The sequence below is a fragment of the Bombyx mori genome, chromosome 8, assembly GCF_030269925.1.
Source record: "Bombyx mori chromosome 8, ASM3026992v2".
Taxonomy (NCBI): domain Eukaryota; kingdom Metazoa; phylum Arthropoda; class Insecta; order Lepidoptera; family Bombycidae; genus Bombyx; species Bombyx mori.
In genome coordinates, this window is record NC_085114.1 from 1,578,686 (window position 1) to 1,590,857 (window position 12,172).

The 12,172-nt window shown below is 44.7% G+C and overlaps 1 protein-coding gene across 1 annotated transcript; it reads left to right on the forward strand.

The window, feature by feature from the left end:
- Positions 1 to 278: 278 nt before the first annotated feature.
- LOC119628812 (multiple inositol polyphosphate phosphatase 1) lies at positions 279 to 9,101 on the forward strand. The gene is made up of 7 exons (XM_038012561.2): positions 279 to 688; positions 3,110 to 3,258; positions 3,773 to 4,051; positions 4,767 to 4,865; positions 7,001 to 7,210; positions 7,367 to 7,614; positions 8,730 to 9,101. The coding sequence occupies exons 1-7, from the start codon at positions 544 to 546 to the stop codon at positions 8,986 to 8,988; spliced, it is 1,389 nt and encodes a 462-aa protein (XP_037868489.1). The 5' UTR covers positions 279 to 543; the 3' UTR covers positions 8,989 to 9,101.
- Positions 9,102 to 12,172: the final 3,071 nt, after the last annotated feature.

Genomic DNA, 12,172 nt, shown 5'->3' on the forward strand with positions numbered 1-12,172 from the left:
TGTGTGTAATGTTTTCTTTATTGATTTAATGTATCTTTTATGCATTATTTTAAAAAAATATTAGCATTGTGCACTTCTTCTCTATATTCTGTATAAGTGTGAAAAATTTCATACTCCTCCGTCCGCGCAATTTTCGTAAAAAGGGATACAAAGTTTTTGCTTCACGAATTAATATATAGATAGCTGGGAGGAAATTATGTGTTAAGCCACGAGATGATCGAAAATTATGTGTATTGTAGACTCGACTTTACTATGACATTATTGATATAAACCAGTGGTTTCTGTTTATCACACGTACTTACACGCGCTTCGTCGAACTAACACGTACATAATATATTAACGTTATATAACAAAAGTTAACTTATTAGAGCCGGCCATTCTAAATAGTAATAAAAAAGTCGTAGTAATTTTAATAGCTGTTTTGTTTAGTGCGTTAATTTTAATAATATTTTTAGTTTTTATAATTGTTTCATTCAACAATAAAAAATAGTTTCTCGTATATGTTTCTTGGACTATAAAAACGTTTTTTTTATATTACTTAAAATGTTACTAGTGTTTTCGTTGTTGAGTGTTGCCAGCGCGAGTCAAGAGTGCTATTGGAACTCTGAATGTCCGTATAGCTTGTATTCTTCAAAGACCCCTTATGATACAGTTAGAGGGGATTTGAGAGATTACCAAGTACCGAACAGTGAGTATTAGTACTTTTTTTCTTTGCCCAATTTTTTTTTCTTTTTTTTGCCTTTGTAAGCAGGCGAGCATACGGCCCACCTGATGATAAGTGGTCACCGTCGCTCATGCACGTCAGCAATGCCAGGAGCAGAGCCAAGCCGCTGTCTACCATTAAATTAAGACTACAATGACATCCTTGGAGTTTTGCTGTAGGAAGAGTCAAGATGCAGGTGAAGGGTTCAAAGAGGCCGCGCTTGAGGAGCGCTCTTTAAAAGCAAGGTTGATGCGACTTCAGTTTTAATTAAGTAACTTGATGATTATGTGTGAGAAAAAGATATAATAACAAACACAAAAAGAAAATTCGGTAATCTCGTAAAGCCAAAGAAAGAGAAAAAGAAAAATCGTTAAGCAAAGCGTAAATATACTTCAATAGAATCAATACAATAAATTACTTTAAAAAAGGCATTAAATTTATTTACGTTTGGTAGTTGTGCATTTATATAATAAGGCGGATGGAAAACTGAACTTGAACGCGTATCTTCGAACATCAGATAAAAGTTCTTATCAAACTATAAATCGCTCTTGCTGACAAAATTTTTTGTTCTTAGCGGGGAGGGGGAAGAGGTCGATCGAAGAAGACATGGATGGAATGTGTGGATGACGATATCAGAGAGAGAGGAGTGAGTGTTGAGATGACGGCTGATAGAAGAGAATGGATTAGAAAAATCCGTTGTGTAGTGGAATAAGGTGGAGACAAAGAAGAAGAAAAACCCATGCTGGATCCAATATCGATCCACCACCAGTAATTACGGAAAGTTATAAACAACATTCTGATTTAAAATCTATGCATGCGTCGTCTTATGTATACTTTATTTTACTACTTCAATGTTTACTAAACAAATTAAGTAAAGCAAAAAACTTATAAGCATATGATTGGTGGCGGTGATGCGTAGTAGTCTCACTCGAGTGCACACTACTTGATATTTTTCTTATTTGTTTTTAGTGGTAAGTGGTTACCGGAGCCCATAGACATCTACAACGTAAGTGCGCCACCCACCTAGAGATATAAGTTCTTAGGTATCAAGTATAGTTACAACGGCGGCTGCCCCACCCTTCAAACCGAAACGCATTACTGCTTCACGGCAGAAATAGGCAGGGTGGTGGTACCTACCCGCGCGGATTTACTATTTACTACCCATAACTGTCTCAAAGCGCAAAACATTCATGTGGAAAACCGTAAATTATCAAATTCAGTCAGTACCTAACTAATTTCAAGAGAGAACGCGAAACGAAAATAATTTGTTTATTCACATACAAAATGACAATTCGTACGCAATCGAGTTACTGAGCACATGTTGTGAATCATTCGGGTAAATAATGTAGTTGCCACGTCACTAATTTCAACAGGTGAACGTCGAAAAACCTGTACACAAAACCGGAAAACAAACATTCGTACTAAACGTATGTAGGTATTTAATCTTGTCATTTCTTGGCGTAATCTTGCAATTGAATCTTGGTATCAAGTTTGTTAGACCGATCATTAAAATAAGTCTTGTCTTAAAAAGATTTGCGTGTATACCTACTTTATAACCAAGTATTCTATGAATAGGTAAATGAACCCGTCTTCTTGAGTCATTGACCGTTCTATTGACCGTCATCATATCTATTGAAGATCCGGCGAGAAACTCAATGGGCGAAATTCCATAGCCCGGTATCAATTCATATAAAATTTCGGCCCAGATGCATTTTGTTAGTGGAAATCGGCGAGTATTAGGAGTTTTTGTTCGTTAAACTAACTAAAAAACCACAAAAAACCAAGTTCATAACAATACCACTCTTAATGCGTGGGAAGAAGTTCAACAATTTTCTTCTGAACAAAAAATAGCTTAAATAAATGTTTAATTTTGAGTTTTGTAAATTGGATGAAGTTATCATCATCATCATCATCTCAGCCTGTCCATTGTCCACTGCTGAACATAGGCCTCTCCAAGTGATCTCCAGTGCGACCGGTCCGTTGCCACCTGCATCCAACGTGACCCAGCGGTTCTTACCAGTTCGTCGGTCCATCTCGTAGGTGGCCGTCCCACACTGCGCTTGCCAGTACGTGGTCTCCTCTCGAGGATCTTTCCGCCCCATCGGCCGTCCGATCTTCGCGCTATGTGGCCTGCTCACTGCCATTATGAAGTTATGAAGTGTACGAATCGCGTTTTATGGCCTCTGTAAAAATGAAGACTACACATGTCTTAGAATATTGTTTATTCGCTTCTCTTAGTAAATAAATAGTATCTTTCGTTTACTTTCGAATCGTTTTTTATATCCGTTTTGGCTTCAGGAACCATTTTCTCACACACTTCACGTATTGGGTCATTATTTCACGTGCGATGAATACTGCGAGAGATCCAACAATGAACGAATTAACCTAATTGTATTGTTGTACTAGATTGCGAAGCCGTCAGTGTTTGGACGCTCAACCGCCACGGGAACCGCAACCCTGGGAAGAGTGTAACCGTCAGCGTCAAAGAAATAGCTGACCTCAAAGATGAAATTATTAACAGTTACAACGCCGGCAATAGTCAATTGTGTGCTCAGGTATGGGATTTTGAACAATTCCCAATTACAATATGCCTTCAGAATCGATCCTCAGTCGGGGCCATAAGCTTTGTCAAAGTTACTTGTTTCAAAGGACTGTTTCTTGTCTGGTATTTATTTCCGGTAAATAGCCCATTAGAAAATCCATAGGAACTTTAATAAAAAACCAGTTAAACTTTGTCTATTTGTCTATTTGTGTGAACAATGTTCTCATTGTGAACCACATGGGAATGTCATAACAGAACACTATTTATATTGTTCTCGGTTCGGTTTTTTTAACCTTCAATACGTAACGGATGTCTTAATGGTGACTATGCGGGATGGTCGCACCATGCCGTGCAAACTTACAAAATGCACGATCCGGCACAAAGTAAGTAGCATGGCAATGGTTGCCACCACCAGCTAGCTATCTATGCTATGGCATTGGTCAAATAGTCATATATAAAAAACGTCAGAGCTTATAACTAATTATTGTATTACACCTAAATTCTAACCATTCCTTATTTCCTTCAAGGACATCGAGGAATTCAAGAAATGGACTTGGAACGAGACCCTGGAGGTATCGCAATCTTTCCTCACGGGCACTGGTTACGAGGAACTGTACGACATCGGAAAGAGGATCCGGGAGAAATATCCTCATTTAGTCGAAGGATCTTCGAATGATTTCTATTTTAGGCCCACTAATGAACAGAGGACCATCACCAGCGCTGTGGCCTTCGTGCACGGGCTCACGGACGGTACAAGCCTGAATGTCAGCATCGACGACGTGCGAGAAAGAGATGATGTTATCCGGGTATGTTTCCGATCTATTGTTGTATCACAATCTGAGCGGAGCGCTTGTACGGACCCCTAGGTGGCATTAAATGGCATGGTTGTGCTGGTATCTTAGACACGATGGTCCGCTGAAGAATCCCTCCCAATTTCGTTTCAAGCATGACACGAACTTGAGTTCGGGTGACACAGGGGAAAGTTCATGTTAGAAGTAATGAGAGAAGTAGGATTGCGTGGATAGCTTTATGTTGGCGAAGATATAGAATCAGGCCACAACATAGCTATAATAATAACAGAACAATGTTAAAAATATTTTCATAATTAATTGTGTAAGAAAAGATACTCGTTCGGTGGAAGATGTTAGAGATGGTGTAAGGTATTGTCCCTTTAGGAGTATATCAACGAACTCTTGAGAGCGTGACACATCGTGCTGAGACAAACCTCATACAATACCATTGTGATTTCCGTATCGTGTCCCAAAGGCGGGCTCGGATAGCGTTCGTGGCCTTAAAATAAGACGCCATTGTATTAGCACCTCCTCCTCCTTCCGTCGGTTTCCTCATTACTGAAGGTCGTGGTCATGGCCTTGAAACAGTCTGCAGCTGAGTGCAGATCATCGTGCACTGTGGTATCAAGGTCTGCACGAATCTGGACCGTCCAACAGGTCGGGTTCCTGCCTTGCACCAGGTTATGCGAAATTTGATGATAAATGTTTTATGGCCTTTGTTTGTTCGCAGCCATACGAAAACTGCGACCGCTACCAGGAGAAGGTCAAGGGTGGAACGTCGCTGGAGGAACATCTCGACGCTTATTACAAAACGACCGAATTTGTGGCCGTGAGTATCGATCTCTGTGTGGACCAACTGGCGGAAGTGACTGTACCACTCTTCAAACCCACGTTACTGGCTTGCGGTAGAAGTAGCCGGGGTGGCTGTACCTACCCGTGCGGGTTCATAAGATGTCCTACCACCAGTAAAACTAGTGATAGTCCAAGACGATTGAACACTAGTATAGTAAGATTCAATGCAATAATCACATGACAGACCTCGACGCGATCTTAGGCTGCATAGCTCGTGCTTGTGCACGACACTCTGTGCTGCCACGGGTCTTCCTTTAAGCGAAGTATAAGTAGAACAGTTTGTGGACCGCAGCGCTGGGATGACAATTGATGATGATAATTGGGTCACTTGACCAAAGATTCCAGTGGACATCACAACGTAAATACCGCCCCCCATCGGGACACGCGGCAGGGGTCAATCAGTTATAACAGGCGTACCGAAGTACAACGCATATGGGCAAAGCCTCTAAGGTCTGCATAGCATTTGTCCCACGTCTCGTTTAAGACAGCGGCTTGGCTCTGCCGCTGGCATTGCTGATGTCCATGAGCGACGATAACCACTTACCGTCAGGTGGGCTGTATGCACGTCTGCCTAAAATAGCAATAAGAAAAGGTAACAATGCGCTTAGCTGTCTCACTCTCGGATCTCGCCCAAGCCCTGGCCCTCTAAGTGTTTCGGGTCTCCCTCACATGTCGGCCTGGGGAACGGCGAAGGGGGCCTATGAAGATGACGTGCAAGCTGCTCTGCACGCGTTTTATGCATGAGCATCCGGGTGATGGAAGGCCGGCTATCCTCAACCCACGCTGGTTCTGACCCAGAGGGGTATTCCGTAGGATAGACCATTCTAACCGGAGCCATCTAGGCGGGCTTCGGATAGCCTGCCGACCGAGACGGCTGGTGGTCGTGGCGCCGACGACCGCCAGTCCGGCGTCCCGAGGGGGAGGGTGATGGGAGAGATGTGCTCCGCACTAAACGCTTCACTTTCCCCCCTTTGCCTTTTCATGAGTTTTGTCTCATGCGAGGTTTGGACGTTGGTTGGTGAGAGACAGGAGGTTTTAGTCGGTTCGACTCCGACATGCCCCGCCCTCCATCCCCAGTGAAGGGCGGAAGTCCGGCGATTTCATCCTGACTGAAAAAAAAAAAAAAAAAAAAGCCGTCTCACTCTAATAATTACGAATACTTAAAATCATGCCAGTATTGTTTTTATTACACGATGGTCCTTCATCGTGGAAGCCATTGTTGAAAATGAATTAAATACGTATTCACAGTACGAGAAGGCCGGGCGTCTTATCCATCAGGCCGCGGACACTTCAGAGTCCCGACGCTTTCCGTTATCGCTGTTCTTAACTGATCGAATAAGAAATTGAAATTCTCGATATAAAAACGAGATAAGTGCTAACATTAAATCCCGTAATACAGTAATAAACAGTATTAAAGCAATATAATTTTATTACGTTTATATTGTTTTTAGCGTGCTGATTCATTTTCGGATAACGAGATAGCACTGCGTAAAGTTGCCTGTTCTCTCTCTCGAGGGGTTATACTAAATTCTCCGAGCGAGTAGGTGAGCTCCTGCAGACTCTGGACAAACCTGAGGACGTTGCTAACACTAGCCCTTGTAAGAGCAGTGCTTCGCAGAATCTACCACCCGAAACGCGACCCACTGAGAAGATCCGGCGGCAAACTCAGTGGGCCGTGTCTGTGGGTTAATTTATTTGTCGAGCGAGCAAGCGATGGGTTCGACGAGAACGGTTTAGGGCAACGTCGACTGTTTACCGTTATGCCTGCCGCGAAGCTGTAAAATTTGGAGACTTTGACGTCACTATTCATGGTAGCGGCAATAATTTTGATTTATACAGACATCTTCATATCGGGTGGAGCTTGAGCTCGTATGCTCTCTTTCTATTCTGGACTTGTCCGTTGAGGAGTGATTACGTTGTTGAATTTGGTGTTTCTTATCGACCGCCGAGGGGCTTGCGTGGTGGGGAGAGGTGCGCCGCGTGCCATATGTGTGAACCTCCCGCCTGCCCCGATTAGCCCCGGGACTAGACAGGGCGGCTTTAGTCCGGCGCATTGCTCCAAGCTCGCAAAATAGAATTGCAGATTATCATGAAAGAACTTACTTATTAAAGGTTCAAAATGCGGTGCAAAGGAGACTTGGCATCCCAAGTCAGCTGTCGCCGGACGACATCTACTCGTTTTACGAGATCTGCCGCTTCTACCGGTCCTGGACTCAGAATCTGAAGTCTCCCTGGTGTGCTGTATTCTCTGATGAAGACCTGGTAGTTCTGGAGTACAGGGACGACGTAAGGCACTACCATAGGAACGGATATGGATCCTGGGTGAGTATCTCCTCCTCCTTGGTCAGAATTGTAGTGGCTGGTGCCCTTTATGAGATAACGTTAAATTATTTTACGGTTGACGGCTTTGGTCTTCCACTAACAGATTTCTATGAAGTGGGATTGCTTGCTTATCGCTAACGGAAAGTATTCTTCTAGGTTAATGTGAACCTTGGTCATCTTCCAATGAAGAACCTGTATGAGAGCTTCGAAGCAGCAGTCGAAGGTCGAGGAAAGAAGATAACCTCATATTTCAGCCACGACACCATGATGGAGATGGTGTGGTGTGCTCTGGGCATCTACAAAGACGACTTCGAACTGCAAGGGGGCCGCCGAGAACTGAACCGTCTCTGGAGAACTAGTTACATCGGAGCTTTCTCTGTTAACCTTATTGCTGTTTTAAATAAGTAAGTCAATAATTATCTTAATGACAAACTCGGACTCGGTTTGGGTACATTTGGAAGATTTTAGACTAAAGCATGTCTTTATTCTGAAAAAGTGTATTTTTTTTTGTTTTTTCTTAGATGGATGGAAGAGCTCACAGCCCACCTGGTGTTAAGTGGTTACTGGAGCCCATAGACATCTACAAAGTAAATGCACCAGCCACCTTGATATATAAGTTCTAAGGTCTCAAGTATAGTTAGCAAACCGAAACGCATTACTGCTTCACGGAAGAAATAGGCAGGGTGGTGGTACCTACCCGTGTGGACTCACAAGAGGTCCTACCACCAGCAATTTACCAGTAACTCAGTCATTCACCAGTATTTCAGTTTTTTTGAATTATGAATTAAACGTAACTGAAATCTCCGGGAATTTCTAGTAATTAGGTATTATTTTTCCCGTTCTATTCGCTGGTAGCCTAAGGGGCTATTACAGTTACACTATGGTTGGTAAGTGAGCTCACGGAGCTCAATTCTGACGTTGTTGCAAACCCTAGCAAGAGCAGTGCTTCGTAGAGTCTACCACCGGAACGGAAAGGCGACCGACCCACTGAGAAGATCCGGCGAGAAACTCAGTGGGCTGTGTCTGTGGGTTTCTAGTATATTAATACGGCCGTGTACACACGTGAGCTCAGTATCGTATCGTTATCGTAAAATTGTAAAGTCGTCAGTCATCATTTAGTTGATCACATCATAAATACGATAAAAATGAGAACGAGATAAAAAGTTGTGTGTATGTGTGTGTGTGTGTGTGTGTGTGTGTGTGTGTGTGTGCGCGCGTGTGTGTGTGCGTGTGTGCGTGTGTGTGTGCGTGTGTGCGTGTGTGCGTGTGTGTGTGCGTGCGTGCGTGCGTGTGTGTGTGTGCGTGTGTGTGTGTGTGTGTGTGTGTGTGTGTGTAGGATCAGCGATGACTTGATGTTGGATCTATTTTGAGTGGAAGTGACTAAGAAGGTCACCGGGCCACCTGTGCAGGCGGATGAATACAGACAGAACAGCTGCCTCTCCCTCGCGCCCCGTACCGCACTTGTCTTAATTACTGAACTGTCTTAATTACTTTTTAAATAACCAAAATAAATTTCCAGGTGCACTGTATCCGGTACTCAGTCCTACCGGGTCCAGCTCTTCGTAAACGAGAAGGCAACCGAGCTCTGTCCTCTAGAGGGCTGCACTTGGCAACAGTTCCAGCAGAAATTCCAGCCCTTCGCATCAGCCAACCTGGAGTTCTGCAGCCTGGACTACCGGGTCCCCGAGACGAACGCCGCGCCCGGTGGGTGGAACTCCTTCTCCTGGGCGCTGCTTCTACAAACAGTATTATTACTAATTTGGAAATTTATTTATTAATTTATTCAGATAACACACACGCGGTCCAGCGTTCCCATCGTCATAATAATGTAATATAAAAATGTATTTGAAAAAGTCGCATAATAAATTAGATCATACGTGTTACGTATTTATATGATATGTAGTTTTATTGTATGTATGTGAGCGAGCCGCGATCGGATATATGAGTCGTCTATTATCAAAAGTGGCAATCTGTGCATTTGGACAAAAAAAAATTATTGATATTTCAATACAGATTGATTTGAATATAATCGTCTCCTTCAAAGAATACGGTTCAAGACCTGCATTAAATAAAGGTTAATACTTAACCTGTTATTTATCTAAGATGTCGTTCAGAAGAGTTTTGTGACTGCCAATGGAATACAAAGTCAATAATTCGTTTTTCTGATTTACCAAAAATTATCCAAAAGTTACATTGCCGGCTTTGATAATAGTCGACTCATATGTAGTTTTGTTACACGCGAGTCGCGATCGGATATATCCAAGTCCCAAGTACACAGCTATCGTGTTCCAAAATATCCGTCCTTAACTGTTCTGTAATATTATTCGCTGTGCCGTTATATGCACAGATAATAGTTTAAAAAAATGAACTTAAACTTTAAGTTGCGATGAAGGTTTTTTATTTTTTATTTCTATAATTAGTTTTAATTAAGTAATTAATTTAGTCATCGTGGTCCAGACGATAAGACGCCCGGCGTGCTCTGTGTCGTGGTACAATCTTACGGGACATAAACTCTTAGGATAATAGTGTTTATTTACTGAGACTTCAGTGAAATATTGGAAGAGCCCGGTAAAGCTACGCCCGACGCCCTCTCTTCATTTCCTCACATAAATGCAGTCTCACAGATGCTAAATTGCAGTTGCAGAAGTTAATAAAATGTCGTTATTACACGTTTAAGCCCGAAGAAACCCTAAACGAACAAAATGAATCAATTCTCACAACTTGGCTCCTCACGTCTCCGTAAATCAATTATTTGAGATTTTGAATAATAATATAATCTGTGACAATGTGAAAATTAGCGCGAAAAAGAAGTAATGAAAAAAAAATATAGTCACGAAAACTGGTAAGTACATAAAATTAATTATTCGATTCACGGATAAGTAATGTCGGATGTTTGTGCTTCGGGACCTCCTCCGTGTGCGAGTAGGGGTCGCCGAGGGGGGACGCGCGCTTCAACTGAGCGTCGGGCTCCACCAAGGGAACTGTTTTTTTTTTTTTTTTTTTTTTCTCGGGCCGGGGGCCGAACCTCCTACGAGGTCCCCGCGCCTAGGGGGCGCGCGGGGTATGTGAGACTCAACGATCTGCAGGTGTTGAGAGCAGATCGCGGGCCCAAGGATTTTAGGGCCCACCCACTAAACGACTCCCCTGCACTCTTACACCCGACGTCCGATCTCCGTCCGGGGTCAGAACCCGTTCAGAGTAGGGGGGTTCCCGCGGTCAACACTACAACCAGACACGCGGCGCCACCCCGAGGACGCCCGACCGACGGGTCGTCGAGGCGATAGTCGACGACCAACGACGTCAGTCTCCGCGGTACGGCGGCCCTACCAGGCCGCCCGGGCGGTGCCGCTGGTGTTCCGGGATACCCCGCTGGGCCAGAACCAGCCTGCCGGGTCGGAACGCGATACACCGCCGACCGGGTTGCTCTTCAACAGTATGTTCGGCGACGACAGCGACGACGAAAATGCGGACCGCATCGCAGTCCGCAGCCGCCGACGCGCCGTCCCGTCCTCCTGGTGCCAGCGCGCTAGAGTGACGGTAGCGTGCGGCGCAGCCTCAACCCCCTTAGGTCGCCCCGTGACCATCACCGGGAGGAGACTGCCTCCTCATAGGGGCTGGAGCTGGACAAACGCCCTCCTCCGACCCCCGGCCCGACGGCGGCGGCACGGCGCCGAGAGGGAAGAAGAGCTCTCCCTCTCCCGTTCCGCCGCCTCCTTCTGCGAGATGGTGGACTCGCAGAAGTCGAGCATCGCCTGCCAGGACTCGTCGCTGCCGAGCATCGTAGCCACGACGGTCGGAAGCGACAAGTCCGATCCTATTTTTGCAACGAGGACGCGGCGCTGCTCCGCAAAAGCGGGGCAGTACGCGAGCGTGTGCTCCGCCGTGTCCTCGTTGCAGCCACTGCAGTGGTGGCACTTCGGCGTCGGCTCCCTCCGGGCGACGAGGTGCAGGTCCGAAACAGCCGTGTCCCGTGAGCACCTGCGTCGCTCGGAAGGTGAGACGTCCTCGGTCGCGATTCACCCAGTCCGAGAGGACCGGGCGGATCGCCTCGACGGTCCGTCGCCCGTAGGCGGCACCAAGGGAACTGTGGCGCAACTTAGGGCACCGACTCTTTTTATCCAACAACTTAGGGTCCGTTCACACAGACCGTCTCGGAGAGCATCAGCCCGGCTTTTTTCTTTTCACACAGACTGGACCGTATACCTTTGGAATTGGCCGAAGCGAAGCCGCCAACTATTTCACATAGACCGCCTGGAAGACATCTGAAAGCGGATGCGCACCCAATTGAAGCCATCGGCTACGCGAGCGAGAAAGAGCGCGCAATTGGAGCCGGCCGGAACCTCTATCTTATTATTTCACACGCAGCGCTTTCAAGCATTCTTAATGACAAAAAAGTGCATATGCGAAAATAAACATTACTACAATTACTCAAAAATCTGTTTCCAACGTGATAAAAACCTGCTCTCTTCTCCGAGCCAGTCTGTGTGAACGGACCTTTACAAGTCTCCTAATTTATAAACACCGTAGCCGATCCACTCAAATCCTAACGATGGAGTCATGAATTCCCACAAGCAGACCCATCATGCCATTATCTTACATATTATAGTATCTTACACATACGTATATACTTAGTCTGGCCATAAATACTGTTACAATTAAAAATAAACGAAATATTCCATTTGAATTTAAAATCTGTCATTTTTATATGATTGCTCATTGAGTTTTCTCATTTTGGCGCCAATACATTGTACAATATTTTGCGATATTAAAATGGAGTGGGGTGATAAAGAGAACCGAATCGCTGTGATTGCAAAGTAGGTATGGAGCCAAATGCAATTTTTGAAACTCTCCATACGCTTGGTATTAGTAAAATGTTTGTGTACCGGACTATTGAAAGAATTCTAAGAAATCCTGTCCGAAAGCAAAAGATTTTATCTCGGGAGATGAAGATAGCACCTAGAA